The sequence below is a fragment of the Ascaphus truei genome, chromosome 3, assembly GCF_040206685.1.
Source record: "Ascaphus truei isolate aAscTru1 chromosome 3, aAscTru1.hap1, whole genome shotgun sequence".
In the NCBI taxonomy this organism is placed as follows: domain Eukaryota; kingdom Metazoa; phylum Chordata; class Amphibia; order Anura; family Ascaphidae; genus Ascaphus; species Ascaphus truei.
The window spans coordinates 434,723,541-434,747,035 of record NC_134485.1 but is presented as its reverse complement, the minus strand read 5'-3'; the positions used below and the strand labels follow the sequence as shown (position 1 = coordinate 434,747,035).

Below are 23,495 nucleotides of genomic sequence, written 5' to 3'. Positions count from 1 at the left end.
TATGGTATTGCTGGGATAACGCGGTGTGTATGCTATTGCTGGGGTAACGCGGTGTGTATTGTATTGCTGGGGTAACGCGGTGTGTATTGTATTGCTGGGATAACGCGGTGTGTATTGTATTGCTGGGGTAACGCGGTGTGTATTGTATTGCTGGGATAACGCGGTGTGTATTGTATTGCTGGGGTAACGCGGTGTGTATTGTATTGCTGGGGTAACGCGGTGTGTATTGTATTGCTGCGGTAACGCGGTGTGTGTGTATTGCTGGGATAACGCGGTGTGTATTGTATTGCTGGGGTAACGCGGTGTGTATTGTATTGCTGGGATAACGCGGTGTGTATTGTATTGCTGGGGTAACGCGGTGTGTATTGTATTGCTGGGGTAACGCGGTGTGTATTGTATTGCTGGGATAACACGGTGTGTATGGTATTGCTGGGATAACGCGGTGTGTATGCTATTGCTGGGGTAACGCGGTGTGTATTGTATTGCTGGGGTAACGCGGTGTGTATTGTATTGCTGGGGTAACGCGGTGTGTATTGTATTGCTGGGATAACACGGTGTGTATGGTATTGCTGGGATAACGCGGTGTGTATGCTATTGCTGGGGTAACGCGGTGTGTATTGTATTGCTGGGGTAACGCGGTGTGTATTGTATTGCTGGGGTAACGCGGTGTGTATTGTATTGCTGGGATAACGCGGTGTGTATTGTATTGCTGGGGTAACGCGGTGTGTATTGTATTGCTGGGGTAACGCGGTGTGTATTGTATTGCTGCGGTAACGCGGTGTGTATTGTATTGCTGCGGTAACGCGGTGTGTATTGTATTGCTGGGGTAACGCGGTGTGTATTGAATTGCTGGGGTAACGCGGTGTGTATTGTATTGCTAGGATAACGCGGTGTGTATTGTATTGCTGGGATAACGCGGTGTGTATGGTATTGCTGGGATAACGCGGTGTGTATGGTATTGCTGGGATAACGCGGTGTGTATGCTATTGCTGGGGTAACGCGGTGTGTATTGTATTGCTGGGGTATTGCGGTGTGTATTGTATTGCTGGGATAACGCGGTGTGTATTGTATTGCTGGGGTAACGCGGTGTGTATTGTATTGCTGGGGTAACGCGGTGTGTATTGTATTGCTGGGATAACGCGGTGTGTATTGTATTGCTGGGATAACGCGGTGTGTATTGTATTGCTGGGATAACGCGGTGTGTGTGTATTGCTGGGGTAACGCGGTGTGTATTGTATTGCTGGGGTAACGCGGTGTGTGTGTATTGCTGGGATAACGCGGTGTGTATTGTATTGCTGGGGTAACGCGGTGTGTGTGTATTGCTGGGGTAACGCGGTGTGTGTATTGCTGGGATAACACGGTGTGTATGGTATTGCTGGGATAACGCGGTGTGTATGCTATTGCTGGGGTAACGCGGTGTGTATTGTATTGCTGGGGTAACGCGGTGTGTATTGTATTGCTGGAATAACGCGGTGTGTATTGTATTGCTGGGATAACGCGGTGTGTATTGTATTGCTGGGATAACGCGGTGTGTATTGTATTGCTGGGGTAACGCGGTGTGTATTGTATTGCTGGGGTAACGCGGTGTGTATTGTATTGCTGGGATAACGCGGTGTGTATTGTATTGCTGGGGTAACGCGGTGTGTATTGCTGGGGTAACGCGGTGTGTATTGTATTGCTGGAATAACGCGGTGTGTATTGTATTGCTGGGATAACGCGGTGTGTATTGTATTGCTGGGATAACGCGGTGTGTATTGTATTGCTGGGGTAACGCGGTGTGTATTGTATTGCTGGGGTAACGCGGTGTGTATTGTATTGCTGGGATAACGCGGTGTGTATTGTATTGCTGGGATAACGCGGTGTGTATTGTATTGCTGGGATAACGCAGTGTGTATGGTATTGCTGGGATAACGCGGTGTGTATTGTATTGCTGGGATAACGCGGTGTGTATTGTATTGCTGGGGTAACGCGGTGTGTATTGTATTGCTGGGATAACGCGGTGTGTATTGTATTGCTGGGATAACGCGGTGTGTATTGCTGGGATAACGCGGTGTGTATTGTATTGCTGGGGTAACGCGGTGTGTATTGTATTGCTGGGTTAACGCGGTGTGTATTGCTGGGATAACGCGGTGTGTATTGCTGGGATAACGCGGTGTGTATTGTATTGCTGGGATAACGCGGTGTGTATGGTATTGCTGGGATAACGCGGTGTGTATGGTATTGCTGGGATAACGCGGTGTGTATGCTATTGCTGGGGTAACGCGGTGTGTATTGTATTGCTGGGGTAACGCGGTGTGTATTGTATTGCTGGGATAACGCGGTGTGTATTGTATTGCTGGGGTAACGCGTTGTGTATTGTATTGCTGGGATAACGCGGTGTGTATTGTATTGCTGGGGTAACGCGGTGTGTATTGTATTGCTGGGGTAACGCGGTGTGTATTGTATTGCTGCGGTAACGCGGTGTGTGTGTATTGCTGGGATAACGCGGTGTGTATTGTATTGCTGGGGTAACGCGGTGTGTATTGTATTGCTGGGATAACGCGGTGTGTATTGTATTGCTGGGGTAACGCGGTGTGTATTGTATTGCTGGGGTAACGCGGTGTGTATTGTATTGCTGGGATAACACGGTGTGTATGGTATTGCTGGGATAACGCGGTGTGTATGCTATTGCTGGGGTAACGCGGTGTGTATTGTATTGCTGGGGTAACGCGGTGTGTATTGTATTGCTGGGGTAACGCGGTGTGTATTGTATTGCTGGGATAACACGGTGTGTATGGTATTGCTGGGATAACGCGGTGTGTATGCTATTGCTGGGGTAACGCGGTGTGTATTGTATTGCTGGGGTAACGCGGTGTGTATTGTATTGCTGGGATAACGCGGTGTGTATTGTATTGCTGGGATAACGCGGTGTGTATTGTATTGCTGGGGTAACGCGGTGTGTATTGTATTGCTGGGGTAACGCGGTGTGCATTGTATTGCTGCGGTAACGCGGTGTGTATTGTATTGCTGCGGTAACGCGGTGTGTATTGTATTGCTGGGGTAACGCGGTGTGTATTGAATTGCTGGGGTAACGCGGTGTGTATTGTATTGCTAGGATAACGCGGTGTGTATTGTATTGCTGGGATAACGCGGTGTGTATTGTATTGCTGGGGTAACGCGGTGTGTATTGTATTGCTGGGGTAACGCGGTGTGTATTGTATTGCTGGGATAACGCGGTGTGTGTGTATTGCTGGGGTAACGCGGTGTGTATTGTATTGCTGGGGTAACGCGGTGTGTATTGTATTGCTGGGATAACGCGGTGTGTGTGTATTGCTGGGGTAACGCGGTGTGTAATGTATTGCTGGGGTAACGCGGTGTGTATTGTATTGCTGGGGTAACGCGGTGTGTATTGTATTGCTGGGGTAACGCGGTGTGTATTGTATTGCTGCGGTAACGCGGTGTGTGTGTATTGCTGGGATAACGCGGTGTGTATTGTATTGCTGGGGTAACGCGGTGTGTATTGTATTGCTGGGGTAACGCGGTGTGTATTGTATTGCTGGGGTAACGCGGTGTGTATTGTATTGCTGCGGTAACGCGGTGTGTATTGTATTGCTGCGGTAACGCGGTGTGTATTGTATTGCTGGGGTAACGCGGTGTGTATTGAATTGCTGGGGTAACGCGGTGTGTATTGTATTGCTAGGATAACGCGGTGTGTATTGTATTGCTGGGATAACGCGGTGTGTATGGTATTGCTGGGATAACGCGGTGTGTATGGTATTGCTGGGATAACGCGGTGTGTATGCTATTGCTGGGGTAACGCGGTGTGTATTGTATTGCTGGGGTATTGCGGTGTGTATTGTATTGCTGGGATAACGCGGTGTGTATTGTATTGCTGGGGTAACGCGGTGTGTATTGTATTGCTGGGGTAACGCGGTGTGTATTGTATTGCTGGGATAACGCGGTGTGTATTGTATTGCTGGGATAACGCGGTGTGTATTGTATTGCTGGGATAACGCGGTGTGTGTGTATTGCTGGGGTAACGCGGTGTGTATTGTATTGCTGGGGTAACGCGGTGTGTGTGTATTGCTGGGATAACGCGGTGTGTATTGTATTGCTGGGGTAACGCGGTGTGTGTGTATTGCTGGGGTAACGCGGTGTGTGTATTGCTGGGATAACACGGTGTGTATGGTATTGCTGGGATAACGCGGTGTGTATGCTATTGCTGGGGTAACGCGGTGTGTATTGTATTGCTGGGGTAACGCGGTGTGTATTGTATTGCTGGAATAACGCGGTGTGTATTGTATTGCTGGGATAACGCGGTGTGTATTGTATTGCTGGGATAACGCGGTGTGTATTGTATTGCTGGGGTAACGCGGTGTGTATTGTATTGCTGGGGTAACGCGGTGTGTATTGTATTGCTGGGATAACGCGGTGTGTATTGTATTGCTGGGGTAACGCGGTGTGTATTGCTGGGGTAACGCGGTGTGTATTGTATTGCTGGAATAACGCGGTGTGTATTGTATTGCTGGGATAACGCGGTGTGTATTGTATTGCTGGGATAACGCGGTGTGTATTGTATTGCTGGGGTAACGCGGTGTGTATTGTATTGCTGGGGTAACGCGGTGTGTATTGTATTGCTGGGATAACGCGGTGTGTATTGTATTGCTGGGATAACGCGGTGTGTATTGTATTGCTGGGATAACGCAGTGTGTATGGTATTGCTGGGATAACGCGGTGTGTATTGTATTGCTGGGATAACGCGGTGTGTATTGTATTGCTGGGGTAACGCGGTGTGTATTGTATTGCTGGGATAACGCGGTGTGTATTGTATTGCTGGGATAACGCGGTGTGTATTGCTGGGATAACGCGGTGTGTATTGTATTGCTGGGGTAACGCGGTGTGTATTGTATTGCTGGGTTAACGCGGTGTGTATTGCTGGGATAACGCGGTGTGTATTGCTGGGATAACGCGGTGTGTATTGTATTGCTGGGATAACGCGGTGTGTATGGTATTGCTGGGATAACGCGGTGTGTATGGTATTGCTGGGATAACGCGGTGTGTATGCTATTGCTGGGGTAACGCGGTGTGTATTGTATTGCTGGGGTAACGCGGTGTGTATTGTATTGCTGGGATAACGCGGTGTGTATTGTATTGCTGGGGTAACGCGTTGTGTATTGTATTGCTGGGATAACGCGGTGTGTATTGTATTGCTGGGGTAACGCGGTGTGTATTGTATTGCTGGGGTAACGCGGTGTGTATTGTATTGCTGCGGTAACGCGGTGTGTGTGTATTGCTGGGATAACGCGGTGTGTATTGTATTGCTGGGGTAACGCGGTGTGTATTGTATTGCTGGGATAACGCGGTGTGTATTGTATTGCTGGGGTAACGCGGTGTGTATTGTATTGCTGGGGTAACGCGGTGTGTATTGTATTGCTGGGATAACACGGTGTGTATGGTATTGCTGGGATAACGCGGTGTGTATGCTATTGCTGGGGTAACGCGGTGTGTATTGTATTGCTGGGGTAACGCGGTGTGTATTGTATTGCTGGGGTAACGCGGTGTGTATTGTATTGCTGGGATAACACGGTGTGTATGGTATTGCTGGGATAACGCGGTGTGTATGCTATTGCTGGGGTAACGCGGTGTGTATTGTATTGCTGGGGTAACGCGGTGTGTATTGTATTGCTGGGATAACGCGGTGTGTATTGTATTGCTGGGATAACGCGGTGTGTATTGTATTGCTGGGGTAACGCGGTGTGTATTGTATTGCTGGGGTAACGCGGTGTGCATTGTATTGCTGCGGTAACGCGGTGTGTATTGTATTGCTGCGGTAACGCGGTGTGTATTGTATTGCTGGGGTAACGCGGTGTGTATTGAATTGCTGGGGTAACGCGGTGTGTATTGTATTGCTAGGATAACGCGGTGTGTATTGTATTGCTGGGATAACGCGGTGTGTATTGTATTGCTGGGGTAACGCGGTGTGTATTGTATTGCTGGGGTAACGCGGTGTGTATTGTATTGCTGGGATAACGCGGTGTGTGTGTATTGCTGGGGTAACGCGGTGTGTATTGTATTGCTGGGGTAACGCGGTGTGTATTGTATTGCTGGGATAACGCGGTGTGTGTGTATTGCTGGGGTAACGCGGTGTGTAATGTATTGCTGGGGTAACGCGGTGTGTATTGTATTGCTGGGGTAACGCGGTGTGTATTGTATTGCTGGGGTAACGCGGTGTGTATTGTATTGCTGCGGTAACGCGGTGTGTGTGTATTGCTGGGATAACGCGGTGTGTATTGTATTGCTGGGGTAACGCGGTTTGTATTGTATTGCTGGGATAACGCGGTGTGTATTGTATTGCTGGGGTAACGCGGTGTGTATTGTATTGCTGGGGTAACGCGGTGTGTATTGTATTGCTGGGGTAACGCGGTGTGTATTGTATTGCTGGGGTAACGCGGTGTGTATTGTATTGCTGGGATAACACGGTGTGTATGGTATTGCTGGGATAACGCGGTGTGTATGCTATTGCTGGGGTAACGCGGTGTGTATTGTATTGCTGGGGTAACGCGGTGTGTATTGTATTGCTGGGGTAACGCGGTGTGTATTGTATTGCTGGGATAACACGGTGTGTATGGTATTGCTGGGATAACGCGGTGTGTATGCTATTGCTGGGGTAACGCGGTGTGTATTGTATTGCTGGGGTAACGCGGTGTGTATTGTATTGCTGGGATAACGCGGTGTGTATTGTATTGCTGGGGTAACGCGGTGTGTATTGTATTGCTGGGATAACGCGGTGTGTATTGTATTGCTGGGGTAACGCGGTGTGTATTGTATTGCTGGGGTAACGCGGTGTGTATTGTATTGCTGCGGTAACGCGGTGTGTATTGTATTGCTGCGGTAACGCGGTGTGTATTGTATTGCTGGGGTAACGCGGTGTGTATTGAATTGCTGGGGTAACGCGGTGTGTATTGTATTGCTAGGATAACGCGGTGTGTATTGTATTGCTGGGATAACGCGGTGTGTATTGTATTGCTGGGGTAACGCGGTGTGTATTGTATTGCTGGGGTAACGCGGTGTGTATTGTATTGCTGTGATAACGCGGTGTGTGTGTATTGCTGGGGTAACGCGGTGTGTATTGTATTGCTGGGGTAACGCGGTGTGTATTGTATTGCTGGGATAACGCGGTGTGTATTGTATTGCTGGGGTAACGCGGTGTGTGTGTATTGCTGGGATAACGCGGTGTGTATTGTATTGCTGGGATAACGCGGTGTGTATTGTATTGCTGAGGTAACGCGGTGTGTATTGTATTGCTGGGATAACGTGGTGTGTATTGTATTGCTGGGATAACGTGGTGTGTATTGTATTGCTGGGGTAACGCGGTGTGTGTATTGCTGGGATAACGCGGTGTGTATTGTATTGCTGGGATAACGCGGTGTGTATTGTATTGCTGAGGTAACGCGGTGTGTATTGCTGGGATAACGCGGTGTGTATTGTATTGCTGGGATAACGCGGTGTGTATTGTATTGCTGGGATAACGCGGTGTGTATTGTATTGCTGGGGTAACGCGGTGTGTATTGTATTGCTGGGATAACGCGGTGTGTATTGTATTGCTGGGGTAACGCGGTGTGTATTGTATTGCTGGGATAACGCGGTGTGTATTGTATTGCTGGGGTAACGCGGTGACTATTGTATTGCTGGGATAACGCGGTGTGTATTGTATTGCTGGGGTAACGCGGTGTGTATTGTATTGCTGGGATAACGCGGTGTGTATTGTATTGCTGGGGTAACGCGGTGTGTATTGTATTGCTGGGATAACGCGGTGTGTATTGTATTGCTGGGATAACGCAGTGTGTATTGTATTGCTGGGATAACGTGGTGTGTATGGTATTGCTGGGGTAACGCGGTGTGTATTGTATTGCTGGGATAACGCGGTGTGTATTGTATTGCTGGGGTAACGCGGTGTGTATTGTATTGCTGGGATAACGCGGTGTGTATTGTATTGCTGGGATAACGTGGTGTGTATTGTATTGCTGGGGTAACGCGGTGTGTATTGTATTGCTGGGATAACGTGGTGTGTATTGTATTGCTGGGGTAACGCGGTGTGTATTGCTTTGCTGGGATAACGCGGTGTGTATTGTATTGCTGGGATAACGCGGTGTGTATTGTATTGCTGGGATAACGTGGTGTGTATTGTATTGCTGGGGTAACGCGGTGTGTATTGTATTGCTGGGATAACGCGGTGTGTATTGTATTGCTGGGATAACGCGGTGTGTATGGTATTGCTGGGATAACGTGGTGTGTATGGTATTGCTGGGGTAACGCGGTGTGTATTGTATTGCTGGGATAACGCGGTGTGTATTATATTGCTGGGATAACGCGGTGTGTATTGTATTGCTGGGATAACGCTGTGTGTATTGTATTGCTGGGATAACGTGGTGTGTATTGTATTGCTGGGGTAACGCGGTGTGTATTGTATTGCTGGGGTAACGCGGTGTTTATTGTATTGCTGGGGTAACGTGGTGTGTATTGTATTGCTGCGGTAACGCGGTGTGTATTGTATTGCTGGGGTAACGTGGTGTGTATTGTATTGCTGGGATAACGCGGTGTGTATTGTATTGCTGGGATAACGTGGTGTGTATGGTATTGCTGGGGTAACGCGGTGTGTGTGTATTGTATTATATGTATTACACATGTATTACTACTGTGAAGCGCTATGTACATTAATGGCGCTATATAAATAGACATACAATACAATACAAATATGAAACTGAGAATGTGTATATATAAACAAAGCATTTCATGTGTCCCCCCGCAGGGAACTCTCAGATGGGAGCCACCATAGTGGACGCGCTGGACACTCTGTACATCATGGGGCTGCTGGACGAGTTCAGGGACGGGCAGGATTGGGTGCAAAACAACCTGGACTTCAGTGTGGTGAGTCTGAGCCCGGGACCCCCTCCCCTCTACCTGCTTATCAGCTGCTTACTACCCATCCAACGCCCCATACCCCCAATCCCCCTGCCTCTTTATAACCTGATTACCTCCCCCTCCTACACATCCTGCCCGACATCCCGCCCCCTTCCTGCCCCCTTCTCGCCTTCTAACCCCCCCCTCCTCATTTAGCCTCTTTACACTTAGAATGTATTTAGAAGGCACCAACATACTCTGAAGCGCAGTACAATAATCTGCGTCAAGACCATCAAACACAACAGTAACAAGCAGTGGGCACCGGGGGTCCTGCTCTGAAGAGCTTGCAATCTGAAATGAAGCGTTGGAAGTGGAAACGCGAGGGGGAGGTTGGGTGTTAGTAGAAGGTGCGCGCCATGAGGCCGGGAGTTGCGATGTTCTTGGACGGTGTCCAGCGTCTAGCACACACCCAGAGCTGGGAATGGGGGGTCTCTCCTTCCTGGGGGTTAACCCTCCCTGTGCTGGCTTGTGATGTACAGCAGAGACTGGTGTTGCCTTTGTGGTGACCATCTTGTTTCTAGTTGAGAACCTGCGACTTGATACCCTTCCACCTATTCTGGATACTGCATACCCTCCTGTGCCTCACGCCTGACACCTTCCCTCTTCCTAATACCGGTTTCCCCTCTTCCCCGTTCATTTGACCTTACTTCTTGATATCCCACTTCTTGCCCCTTCCTCTGACCTTACTGCCCGATATCCCACTTCTGATTTGCCCCCTCCTCTTGCTCCCAGCCAACTCCTTTCTGCCCCCGCCCCCTCCCCTTAGTCTCCCTGTCAGTATGTGTGTGTATATACGGTATGTAGGGATGTCCCTTGTAAATTCGGCCTCCTCGTTCTGGTGTCTGATGTGTCTCGCCGGCCTCCTGATTACCCATTGTCTCTCTCTCAGAATTCGGAGGTGTCCGTGTTCGAGGTGAACATCCGATTCATCGGGGGCCTGCTGGCCGCGTTCTACCTGTCCGGGCAGGAGGTAAGAACGCAGAGAGCAGAACACACATTCGGGTGGGAAAGGGGTGAGATCCTCGCTTTAATCCAAGGGTGATCTCCATCGAGAAGGACAAGTCTCCAACATGTCCTCTGCTCCTCTTAGCACAGGACTCCCAGGGCAGCCACGCGTTGGGTAAAGATAGGGAAGTAATGGCTGAGAGGGGGTTGTCATGTTACTTAGCTGACGACCCGTTACGTGAGACCACGCACTGCCCTTACAGACAAGCTGGTCACGTGGAGACGTTGTGTATGGAGTGATGGTCTCTTGTGCGCGCAGTGGGACTGTCCCTTAGGATGCGAGGGCCATTTGGGGCAACATTCATTTATCGCGTGGCACACGCTGAGCCCGTCTGGCAGTTGCCGTGCCGGCAGGATTGCTGACGCGGGTGGAACTGAATGTTTGAGCAGCTTGAGTCGGCGTTTTCCAAAACCACAGAAAATCTTATTACGGGCACAAGACGCGGTGCGGAAACAGTGCCACTCACCCGGACATCCCCCTGTAGTGAGCGCAGTGTAACACGTGGATCACACGTGTGCTAAGTACGGGCACAAGACGCGGTGCGGAAACAGTGCCACTCACCCGGACATCCCCCTGTAGTGAGCGCAGTGTAACACGTGGATCACACGTGTGCTAAGTACGGGCACAAGACGCGGTGCGGAAACAGTGCCACTCACCCGGACATCCCCCTGTAGTGAGTGGTGTGTAACACGTGGATCACACGTGTGCTAAGTACGGGCACAAGACGCGGTGCGGAAACAGTGCCACTCACCCGTACATCCCCCTGTAGTGAGCGGTGTGAAACACGTGCATCACACGTGTGCTGAGTACGGGCACAAGACGCGGTGCGGAGATAGTGCCACTCACCCGTACATCCCCCTGTAGTGAGCGCAGTGTAACACGTGGATCACACGTGTGCTGAGTAAGGCTGCGTGCGTGTTCAGGGCTCGTTCTCGTGGGATTGCTGCAGCATTATAAGATAACACGGAGGGTACGTGGGCGTCTGTACCAGCTTCAAGAGACCAGATGTGTCATTTACATTTTAATAAGCAGTAAAATATTACAGATCGTATAATCTGAATAATTCAATAATGAAGGAGCACATTTAAAGTGATAATATAAGATTGAACACAAACAGCTCTCAAGCTTGCGAGGAGGAGGAGGGGGGGAGGTACACGAATCTGTCTGTATGAGGAGGGGGGAGGTACATGTATCTGTCTGTATGAGGAGGGGGGAGGTACACGAATGTCTGTATGAGGAGGGGGGGAGGTACATGTATCTGTCTGTATGAGGAGGGGGGAGGTACATGTATCTGTGTGTATGAGGAGGGAGGGGGAGGTACATGTATCTGTCTGTATGAGGAGGGGGGTACATGTCTCTGTCTGTATGAGGAGGGGGGGGGGGTACACAAATCTGACTGTATGAGGAGGGGGGAGGTACATGTACTGTATCTGTCTGTATGAGGAGGGGGAGAGGTACATGTATCTGTCTGTATGAGGAGGGGGAGAGGTACATGTATCTGTCTGTATGAGGAGGGGGAGAGGTACATGTATCTTGTGTATGAGGAGGGGGAGAGGTACATGTATCTTGTGTGTATGAGGAGGGGGAGAGGTACATGTATCTGTCTGTATGAGGAGGGGGAGAGGTACATGTATCTGTCTGTATGAGGAGGGGGGGAGGTACATGTCTCTGTGTGTATGAGGAGGGGAGAGGTACATGTATCTGTCTGTATGAGGAGGGGTAGAGGAACATGTATCTGTATCTGTCTGTATGAGGAGGGGGGGAGGTACATGTATCTGTCTGTATGAGGAGGGGGAGGTACACGTATCTGTCTGTATGAGGAGGGAGAGAGGTACATGTATCTGTCTGTATGAGGGAGAGAGGTACATGTATCTGTCTGTATGAGGAGGGGGAGAGGTACATGTATCTGTCTGTATGAGGAGGGGGAGGTACATGTATCTGTCTGTATGAGGAGGGGGGAGGTACATGTATCTGTCTGTATGAGGAGGGGGGAGAGGTACATGTCTCTGTCTGTATGAGGAGGGGAGAGGTACATGTATCTGTCTGTATGAGGAGGGGGAGAGGTACATGTATCTGTCTGTATGAGGAGGGGGAGAGGTACATGTATCTGTCTGTATGAGGAGGGGGAGAGGTACATGTATCTTGTGTATGAGGAGGGGGAGAGGTACATGTATCTTGTGTGTATGAGGAGGGGGAGAGGTACATGTATCTGTCTGTATGAGGAGGGGGAGAGGTACATGTATCTGTCTGTATGAGGAGGGGGGGAGGTACATGTCTCTGTGTGTATGAGGAGGGGAGAGGTACATGTATCTGTCTGTATGAGGAGGGGTAGAGGAACATGTATCTGTATCTGTCTGTATGAGGAGGGGGGGAGGTACATGTATCTGTCTGTATGAGGAGGGGGAGGTACACGTATCTGTCTGTATGAGGAGGGAGAGAGGTACATGTATCTGTCTGTATGAGGGAGAGAGGTACATGTATCTGTCTGTATGAGGAGGGGGAGAGGTACATGTATCTGTCTGTATGAGGAGGGGGAGGTACATGTATCTGTCTGTATGAGGAGGGGGGAGGTACATGTATCTGTCTGTATGAGGAGGGGGGAGAGGTACATGTCTCTGTCTGTATGAGGAGGGGAGAGGTACATGTATCTGTCTGTATGAGGAGGGGGAGAGGTACATGTATCTGTCTGTATGAGGAGGGGGAGAGGTACATGTATCTGTCTGTATGAGGAGGGGGAGAGGTAAATGTCTCTGTCTGTATGAGGAGGGGGAGAGGTACATGTCTCTGTCTGTATGAGGAGGGGGGAGGTACATGTATCTGTGTGTATGAGGAGGGGGAGATGTACATGTATCTGTGTGTATGAGGAGGGGGAGATGTACATGTATCTGTCTGTATGAGGAGGGGGGGAGGTACATGTATCTGTCTGTATGAGGAGGGAGAGAGGTACATGTATCTGTCTATATGAGGGGGGGGAGGTACATGTTTCTGTCTGTATGAGGAGGGGGAGAGGTACATGTATCTGTCTGTATGAGGAGGGGGGGAGGTACACGTATCTGTCTGTATGAGGAGGGGGAGGTACATATATCTGTGTGTATGAGGAGGGGGAGAGGTACATGTATCTGTCTGGATGAGGAGGGAGAGAGTTACATGTATCTGTGTGTATGAGGAGGGGGGGAGGTACATGTATCTGTCTGTATGAGGAGGGAGAGAGGTACATGTATCTGTCTGTATGAGGAGGGGGGAGGTACATGTCTCTGTCTGTATGAGGAGGGGGAGAGGTACATGTATCTGTCTGTATGAGGAGGGGGGGAGAGGTACATGTATCTGTCTGTATGAGGAGGGGGGAAGGTACATGTATCTGTGTGTATGAGGAGGGGGGGGAGATACATGTATCTCTCTGTATGAGGAGGGGGGAGGTACATGTATCTGTCTGTATGAGGAGGGGGGAGGTACATGTATCTTGTGTGTATGAGGAGGGGGAGAGGTACATGTATCTGTCTGTATGAGGAGGGGGAGAGGTACATGTGTCTGTCTGTATGAGGAGGGGGAGAGGTACATGTATCTGTCTGTATGAGGAGGGAGAGAGGTACATGTATCTGTCTGTATGAGGAGGGGGAGGTACATGTATTTGTCTGTATGAGGAGGGGGGAGGTACATGTATCTTGTGTGTATGAGGAGGGGGAGAGGTACATGTATCTGTCTGTATGAGGAGGGGGAGAGGTACATGTGTCTGTCTGTATGAGGAGGGGGGAGGTACATGTATCTGTGTGTATGAGGAGGGGGGAGGTACATGTTTCTGTCTGTATGAGGAGGGGGGAGGTATATGATTCCGTCTCTGTATGAGCAGGGGGGGAGGTACACGAATCTGTCTGTATGAGAAGGGAGGGGGGTTACATGATTCCGTCTCTGTATGAGGAGGAGGGGGGGTACATGATTCCGTCTCTGTATGAGGAGGAGGGGGGGTACATGAATCCGTCTCTGTATGAGGAGGGGGGTACATGAATCCGTCTCTGTATGAGGAGGGGGTACATGAATCCGTCTCTCTATGAGGAGGGGATTCAGGCAGATATTATTGTCTGACAGCATATTCACTTATCCGTCTATCAGAAGGTACCTCTCTCATTGAGATAAAGCTGATTACCCAGAGCCGGGTAAAGGGTTCCTCCTCCCTCACAGTCTGCGATGGAATAACTAGCGGTGGAGTTGTTGTTGTTCTTGTAGCTTTACATTGAGTGTAGGTGTTAAATGAATATGCAGCGGGGCTGTAACTAACAGACCACAGCTTCTTCCTGTAAATCATCCCTGTACATGCATGGCTGGCATCTTTACACAGCTCTTCTGATGCATTATCTGTCTTCCCAGCGCTGGCTTAGGGACTAGAGCCCGCAGCTCACATGTATCCTAATGGGCTCGTGTTGATCTACTCCTGATTTATTGACCTCATAAACAGGAAGCGTTGTGGGCCATTTGGATGAAATATTCAGGACTGTGAATCATCCTTGTTGAGTGATTGTGTTTACTTTGTGCTGGGAGCCCTGTGGGATGGAGGCCGCTCCATCATGTCACTAACTTGTGTGTCAGAGGCGTTCTGCCTGTGGGATAATTAAGGGCAAAGGTCGGTGGGATTCATTCTCTCCTCCAGCGCACACACACACAAAGCTGTATACCATCCTATCCCTTCCATCCCTTCCATCCCTCGAAGTGTGCGCTTTAACCCCTTGCATGAGCATATGTGCGTTCCCGCAACGGGAATAAAGCCACACTCTCACATACGACCAATGGACCGTGACCGGTTTCATAGGTTTTCTGTAGGTTACAGTAGGGGATTGTTGCAAAAATTGCTAAATCTGTGTGTGTGTGTGTGTGCGTGCGTCCGTCCGTCCGTCCGTCCAGAAGTTTAGGGGTTTCAGACTTGAAAGTTACGGGAATTACACATGTCCCAAAGGGACAGCATACACGAAAACTGGGACAACCTACCGGAGACTCTCACATCCACCAGCAGCTTAAGTTCTTTCAAATCTAAGGCTGTCTCACATTTAATCTGGTCAATCGTTACTCTGCTATGTATGGTGACCCCTCCCATGTTACCATTTCCATTACAATTATAATGGTTTAATGAATACAATGACGTTCAGATTAATTTAATACCCGTGTGGTCCTCCGTAGGAAATCTTTGCTGTTTGTGTCTTTATTATCCTTGTTTCCTGGGCACCGCTAGAGCTCGCTTATTATGAGTGATATCTAGCTTCTGGGTACATACTGTATTCATTTACTAGCGGCTTGGATGCGGTATTTTCTTGTGTGTGTGTGTGTGTGTGTGTGTGTGTGTGTGTATGTATACACACACACGCACACACGCACACACGCACACACACACACACGTTGACAAATCACCCAAAAATCTACTCGCCACCTAGTACCACACGTGTGCTGCTTGGGCCAATAGGAGCTCGCCATGATGTTAAATCCACTCACCCGGGGCGTGCAAATGTATACAGTAGGTTTGTCGAACACTACATATATATATATATATATAGATATATATATATATATATCTATATGTAGCCAGGTCCCCCTCGCGCACTCGCCCCCTCCCTTGTCCCCCTCGCGCACTCACCCCTTCTTCCCCGTTGCGCGCGTGGTTGCGGCCGGTTGTCGGGGACGCGAGCGGCGAGCAGGCCGGTTGCCGGGGACGCGATCGGGCCGTCGCTAAGGCCGCGATCGCGTTGCCACCGGCCCGGCGGCTAGCAGAGCAGGGCGCCGCCATGACAGTGAGCTCGCGCGTGCGCAGGAGGCCGCTAGCGCGGGAGGCCCCAGATAGCTCGCGCATGCGCGAGAATAGGCTGCCAGCCCCCAGGGTGCTTAGGGGCAGAGACACCTGACGCCAGGGAGCCAATCAGAAGGCCAGATTCCCCTGCTAGCAAGGGGATACATTTCGCGGGGTTTTGCAGCTACGCAGGCACTCATGATCCGGACCAGCTAGGGGTAAGAGGTGGGTGCAGGGGTCAGTGACCCTCTGCATAGGCCAGCAGCCCCCAAGGTCCCAGTTAGGTCCTGAGCCACCTAATAGCTTGTGGAGCTTAGGGACAGGCCCTAGATAGGGACACTGCCCCATTATTTGATCAAGTAGTCAGGGACACAGAGCGGAAGCCGTGCGGCCCTGCGAGGTGGGTTCTGGGCTCAGGACACCACCAAAGACTCTAACACAAGGAGAGACATTGTTCGCGCTGGACTTTCAACCCACGCGGTGTGGAGCACGGCGTCGGATCGTGCGGATTGATATCGCGGTACCCGTGGCTGGAGCCCGGGCAGGTAACCGGCAACTCACGTGCACCAACCAGGCCTATCACCAAACATAGTGGCTGCGCAGTCACACACACACATGTACAGTAGTATTTGACTCTGGGAGCACGAGACATTTGGGTGGGGGTTACTGGACACAGGGTGGGGTCACATTGTGGGTGGTAGCGTCCGCCGTGACGCCTAGAGGTGGTAGCGTCCGCCGTGACGCCTAGAGGTGGTAGCGTCCGCCGTGACGCCTAGAGGTGGTAGCGTCCGCCGTGACGCCTGGTGTGGTTAGTGTCCGCCGTGACACCCAGTGTGGTTAGCGTCCGCCGTGGCGCATGTTGATTTGTGTTGATATATGTTGCTATGCAGTAAAGTCAGTCCTGTTTTACATTCATTCGCTTTGTGTGGTTGTTTCCTGTGAGGGCCTCCTCCCACTCCGTTGGGATCCCTCCCAGGTGGAGGCGTTGCACCTAGAGATGTATGAGATGTATGTACCCCAGGTTCCCCAAGGCGGAAGCTCAGCCCTCCTGTGAGCCAACAGGTAATGCACCACACCTGAGTAACTTTGCATGTTCCTACACTTCCACAGTATTATCTGCGAGTGGGTGGGGGAACACCCGTTACATTTGGAGGCGCTGCTGAGATCGAGTCCTGGGGTGCCCTGTTCCAATTTTTTTTCTAAATTGCCCGATTCATATTTTTATCATGTCCGTGCCGTCACCGCAGGATGTCCATGCCTGGGCCTTAGCGCACCAAGTATCCCCAAGACGTGCGGTTGCAGTGACCGGGGTAGCAATGGATACAGAATTATCTACAGTGCGCACACAAGTAAGAAGTTGCCCGGGGTTGGCCACCGCCCGGGTGATAGACTATAAACTGGATATTGCTGCCCAAGGGATCACCTGTCTCCTGTACACCATGAGTGACATATGCTTAGAAACGGCCCCCCAGGTATTAAACCTACCCGAGCCCTCCGCAGAGGACTGCCGCATGATCTACGCTGACTCTCAATCTCCTGAAGAAGCGTCCACTAGTACTGGATTACACCCGAGCCAACGAGTGACCAGTACGCCTCACCGAGTGGACCCCCCTAGGGTCTCTTTCACCCCAAGCGGATTAGGAGGTACCGCCAGCTGGGCACGGAGCCCGCTCATCCCACCCAACCCTGATCAACGGTCTGGCGGGACCCCAACCATGCCTAGCATAGGAACGGGGACCCGTAGTCAGGCCCTTAGTGGGAATCTTGACGTGAACACGATAGTCTCCCAACTAGCCGAAGCTGTAACCATTTCGACGCAAGCACAGAACTACCGGAAACTCAAGGCCTTCTCTGGGATTCTGCCGACGCCCACCGGAGAAGAGGGGATCGAGGCATGGAGGGCCCATACGCTTCAAATCATAGAGGAGTGGTCGTGTTCTGAAGCCAGCAAGAGACAAAGACTGGTCGAGTGCCTCCGAGGCCCCGCCGCTCGGTTAGTGCGAGCGCACCGGAGCGTGGAAGGAGAAGTTACTGCCCAGGAACTAGTGGAAATGCTAATTAAATCCTTTGCCAGAAAAGACGACGAAGATGAGCTACTGGCTCAATTCAAAGCCCTCCGACAACGTGAAGGACAAGATTTATCTGCCTTCGTTTGTGACCTACAGCTGTCCCTGGGCACCCTCCTGGACAAGCATATCATTTCCGCGGCCGAAGCAGACCGATACCGGTTCAGACAGCTACTCAAGGGGTCGTTGCCTGATCACAACATAGCTATAATGATGCGGGCCGCCCCGATCGCAGCAGTATCCCCTAAGTACGGGGAACTAATGGACTACATAAGAGACCATGAAGTGCAGCGCCATTTCCATGAATCAAAGAAATCCAAAACTACCCCCAAGAATGACCCTGTGGCCCCCTCGGCCCCAAAGAGTAAGAAACCTTCCACACCAGAGGAGGAAACGACCCCCAAGTCGTCTGTTCGGGAAAGTCGTAGTTCTGAGCGGTCCTCATCCACGTATAAGAGTCGTCCGGACCGCCGTGAGGTATCTTGCTACAACTGCGGGAAGAAGGGCCACATCTCGTACTATTGTCCGGAGAAGGAGGACCAACCGGAAGAAAAACCTCCCGACCGAAGAAGCACAGCCCGATCGATGGTATGCCGAGCCCAGACCGTCGGGCCTGAGGTGAACACCCCTCAGGGAACCACGGATTCTCCGGCTGACGCTGGCCCCAGTGAGGACGCCTCCCCCGGTGAAGCTTGCAGTCAAGTGGGCCCCGCGGCCATCGTGCCCGTGGTAATAGAATGGATATACGCCTCGGCCCTATTGGACACCGGGTCACAAGTGACCATAATATATCGCAAGTTCTATGACCAGCACCTTCAACACTGCCCGCTGAGGCCGGCCGAACATATGAAGGTTAGGGGCTTGAGTAATGAGGACTACCCCATCGATGGGATTGCAAGGGTCCAGCTGGACATACTCCAACTGAACACCGGCAAGAAGCACCCTATGCAGGTAGCGGCCATGGTATGCCCGGAGCCCCACGACCATTGTAAATACCCCATCATCTTGGGAACCAATGCGGACATAGTGCAAGCTATAATTCGAGCTTACTTGAAAGAGACCAACGAGCTGCCGCTGGCCGATTCGCTCCTAGACCCCGTCTTACGAGAGGAGTGCCATCGGGTGTATGCCTTGGAGCGTCATGGGGACCTCTACAATCGTCAACGAGGACTGACGACCATATTACCAGGGGGAGTGCAAAAGATGGCCGTCTGGTGTTGTTATCCTGACCGAGACCAGAACGACCAACTGTTCTCGCTGGAGAGTGAGCCTGAAGAAGAAGAGGTTCAGCGAGGTTATAGAGTACTACCCGAGGTAAGGGAATGGACAGCTAAGATCCCTATTCGAAGCCACGTGTATGTGCAGAATCTCTCCCCTTTTCCGATGGAGTTTGATGTCGACCAGAAGTTGGGATGCATATATCCGGTCAGCCGGGTGGGAGCCACGCCTCAGGTGAAGGCGGCGACCGCGCAGGAGCGGATACTCGATCTGGACTTCAATTTCGGTGAGTCGACGCTGTCCACAGAGTGGAAGGAGCGGTTGACCACCCAGTTGCTGCAACGACGACATGTGTTCTCCACGAGCGAGATGGATGTGGGGTGCAGCCGCAGTGCCCAACATACCATTCGGATGAGTGATGCCACTCCATTCCGGGAACGTTCTCGTCGCCTTGCCCCTCGGGATGTGGACGATGTGAGGAACGCCATACAAGACATGGAAACCGCTGGGATTGTGACGGAATCACGAGGACCTTACGCGTCGCCCATAGTGGTGGTGCGGAAAAAGAACGGGTCCGTACGACTGTGTATCGACTACCGAACCCTGAACAATCGCACGATTCCGGATCAGTACAACCTTCCGCGCATTGAAGAGATCCTGAATGCGCTGAATGGGAGTCACTGGTTTAGCGTTCTTGATCTCCGATCAGGATACTATCAGGTGCCCATGACACTGGAAGACCAGGAAAAAACAGCTTTCGTCTGCCCCCTGGGATTCTATCAATTCACCCGTATGCCCCAAGGTATATGTGGGGCGCCTGCTACGTTCCAAAGACTGATGGAAAAGACTATCGGAGACATGATTCCCCGGGAGTGTCTGGTTTACCTGGATGACATTATTGTCTTCGGGAGGACCTTAGAAGAACACGAGGAGAGGCTGCTGAAGGTGATAGATCGTCTTGGTCAAGAAGGGTTGAAGCTATCACTCGATAAGTGTAGGTTTTGTCACACCTCGGTGACCTACGTGGGACACATCGTGTCTGCCCAGGGGATTGCTACTGATCCAGCCAAGGTAGAAGCTGTGGTGAACTGGCCACGTCCCGATAATGTCACGGAACTGCGGTCCTTCCTCGGTTTCTGCGGGTACTACCGTCGGTTCGTGGAGGGGTACTCTAGTCGAGCTAAACCCCTGAACAATTTGCTAAAGATATACCCTGAAGATACTGGGAGAAAGGCCACGTCGGCCCGGCAACCGTTTGGCGATAAGTGGACGCCTGAGTGTGAACGGGCCTTCCTGAACTTGAAGAAAAGTCTGACGGAAGCACCAGTGCTGGCCTATGCTGATCCAGAACAACCGTATGTCCTGCATGTGGATGCCAGCCTCAATGGGCTGGGTGCTGTCCTGCATCAGAAGCACCCCGAAGGTCTTCGGCCTGTAGCCTACGTCAGCCGCAGTCTGACACCCAGTGAGCAGAGATACCCCGTCCACAAGTTGGAGTTTCTGGCTCTCAAGTGGGCGATCACCGAGAAGCTCCACGACTACTTGTACGGTGTCACCTTCGAGGTAAGGACGGATAACAATCCCCTCACGTACATCAATACGTCGGCCAAATTAGATGCAGCCGGCCACAGATGGCAGGCCGCCCTCAGTAACTACCGCTTCTCCTTGAAGTATAAGCCGGGGCCATTGAATATTGGGGCGGACGCCCTCTCCCGAAGGCCAGGACTACTCGCTACCCCCGATGACGAGGAATGGGAAGAACTTCCCGGCCCCGGAGTGCGGGCTATGTGTAAAACTGCAGCCATAGTTAATGACCAAGTGGCCTTCTCCGAGTTACGAGTGGCCGACTCCTTGGGATGCCAGTCGCAGGCTGTCCCCGCCGCCTACTGCGACCCAAAAGGGATGCACCTCACGCATGACAAGGTGTTCCGGTGGAAAGATCTGGTAGACTATCAAATTCGAGATCCGGTTGCTAGCATCATCAGGCACGCCGTTGAAAAGAGGAACTCAGCCCTTCTGAAACGTGCGCCCAATGACTTGGTGGCCTTGCTCATGCGAGAATGGGACAAATTTGAAATCGACAATGACTTGCTCTATCGGGTGGTGCAATACCACAACCACCCGGATAGGAGACAACTAGTCCTACCTAAGAACTTACAATACCTGGTGTTGAAGTCCCTACACGATGAACACGGGCATCTCGGTGTAGAGAAGACTTTTGGGCTAGTCCGAGACCGGTTCTTCTGGCCCAAGATGCGGGAAGCGGTGGAACAACACTGCCGCCGTTGTGTCCGGTGTGTTCAACGCAAGACGTTGCCTACCAGAGCAGCTCCTATGGCCCATCTGAAGAGTTCTGGTCCAATGGACTTGGTGTGTATGGACTTTTTATGTATCGAACCTGATAGCCGAGGTATCGGTAACGTGCTGGTCATCACGGACCATTACACCCGATATGCCCAGGCCTTCCCCACAAAAGACCAGAAGGCTATCACGGTCGCGAAAGTGCTATGGGAAAAGTTCTTCGTCCATTACGGTCTTCCAAACCGACTCCACTCTGACCAAGGGCGAGATTTTGAGAGTACTCTAATCCGAGAATTACTTAAAATGCTGAATGTCGCCAAATCCCGGACGACGCCGTACCACCCCGAAGGAGATGCCTTGCCCGAACGATTCAACAGAACCCTGCTGGACATGCTTGGAACTCTGAAGGGAACGCAGAAAACAGAATGGAGTCGTCACGTAGAAACGTTGGTACACGCGTACAACTGTACTCGCCATGAGTCCACTGGGTTCTCCCCGTACTTCCTCATGTTTGGGCGGGAGGCAAGACTTCCCGTGGATGTGCGTCTTCGAGTCTCAACGGATGGGATACACAATGCTACCCATTTCAAGTATGTGCAACGGCTAAAGGACAGTTTGCAGCGAGCTTACCAACAGGCTGAGAAGTCTACAGCTAAACTGAATGCTGGCAATAAGAGACGATACGACAACAAAGTCAAGTATCGAGAGTTACGTCCTGGGGACGCTGTGTTACTTCGTAATTTGGGAGTCCCCGGAAAACATAAACTGGCAGACCGATGGAGAGATGGCGTATATGAGGTAGAGTCACAGATGCCCGGCCTCCCGGTCTATCGCATTAAAGACACAGACGGCCGGGTAAAGGTTTGGCATCGTAATCACCTCCTCCCTATCCCCCAAGTGGGAGACGAAGAAGAAGAAATACAGGCCACACCGCTCAACGGTGAGTCCGATCTATCAGAGGTGGGTCAAGAGACTGTAAATAACGAGACCCACTCTGAAACTCCTGAAGACCCTATGGAGGGACCCTCTCAAAGGGACTATTCCACAGAAGGGGCATCTCCCGGAGGAGCTACGGGTAAGGGGCCCCGTAGGCCAACGCCTACTAAGGTGGCACCAACAGGCCAGCCTTTGGATCCACAGAGCCCGTGCTTTGTGCCTAACAGAGACTGTTCAGAGACATTTCTCCCCTCAAGGGAAGAGGCTGAGCCTCAGGACTGTACTTATTACTCACCAGAGGGAGTTGCTGAAGAACAACTCCGTAGGAGCCAAAGGGCCAGGTACCCTCCAACTCGGGTAACCTATGATCAAATAGGGGCACCCCATTATGAGGCTCAGCAGTGGTCTCGGAGCAAAATCCAATCCGTGATTGTGATGCTCACAGAATTGTGTAACCTTGTTTAAAGTTAATGCAATGTGCTAAGTTGTATTCGTACCAGATGCATTTTTATTATATAACGTTGTGTATAGTAGTAAGTTATGTGGTCCAAGCGGGGACGTTGGAGTTTCACCAGGGGGAGGATGTAGCCAGGTCCCCCTCGCGCACTCGCCCCCTCCCTTGTCCCCCTCGCGCACTCACCCCTTCTTCCCCGTTGCGCGCGTGGTTGCGGCCGGTTGTCGGGGACGCGAGCGGCGAGCAGGCCGGTTGCCGGGGAGGCGATCGGGCCGTCGCTAAGGCCGCGATCGCGTTGCCACCGGCCCGGCGGCTAGCAGAGCAGGGCGCCGCCATGACAGTGAGCTCGCGCATGCGCAGGAGGCCGCTAGCGCGGGAGGCCCCAGATAGCTCGCGCATGCGCGAGAATAGGCTGCCAGCCCCCAGGGTGCTTAGGGGCAGAGACACCTGACGCCAGGGAGCCAATCAGAAGGCCAGATTCCCCTGCTAGCAAGGGGATACATTTCGCGGGGTTTTGCAGCTACGCAGGCACTCATGATCCGGACCAGCTAGGGGTAAGAGGTGGGTGCAGGGGTCAGTGACCCTCTGCATAGGCCAGCAGCCCCCAAGGTCCCAGTTAGGTCCTGAGCCACCTAATAGCTTGTGGAGCTTAGGGACAGGCCCTAGATAGGGACACTGCCCCATTATTTGATCAAGTAGTCAGGGACACAGAGCGGAAGCCGTGCGGCCCTGCGAGGTGGGTTCTGGGCTCAGGACACCACCAAAGACTCTAACACAAGGAGAGATATTGTTCGCGCTGGACTTTCA

At 51.6% G+C, this 23,495-nt stretch overlaps 1 protein-coding gene across 1 annotated transcript in view; it reads left to right on the top strand.

Moving 5' to 3' along the window:
• The window catches only part of MAN1A2 (mannosidase alpha class 1A member 2), a 163,478-nt gene that overhangs the window by 76,642 nt on the left and 63,341 nt on the right, over nucleotides 1–23,495 (top strand). Inside the window, 2 exon segments of the mRNA XM_075592935.1 lie at nucleotides 8,789–8,907; nucleotides 9,830–9,910. Coding sequence (XP_075449050.1) covers nucleotides 8,789–8,907; nucleotides 9,830–9,910 — 200 coding nt within the window.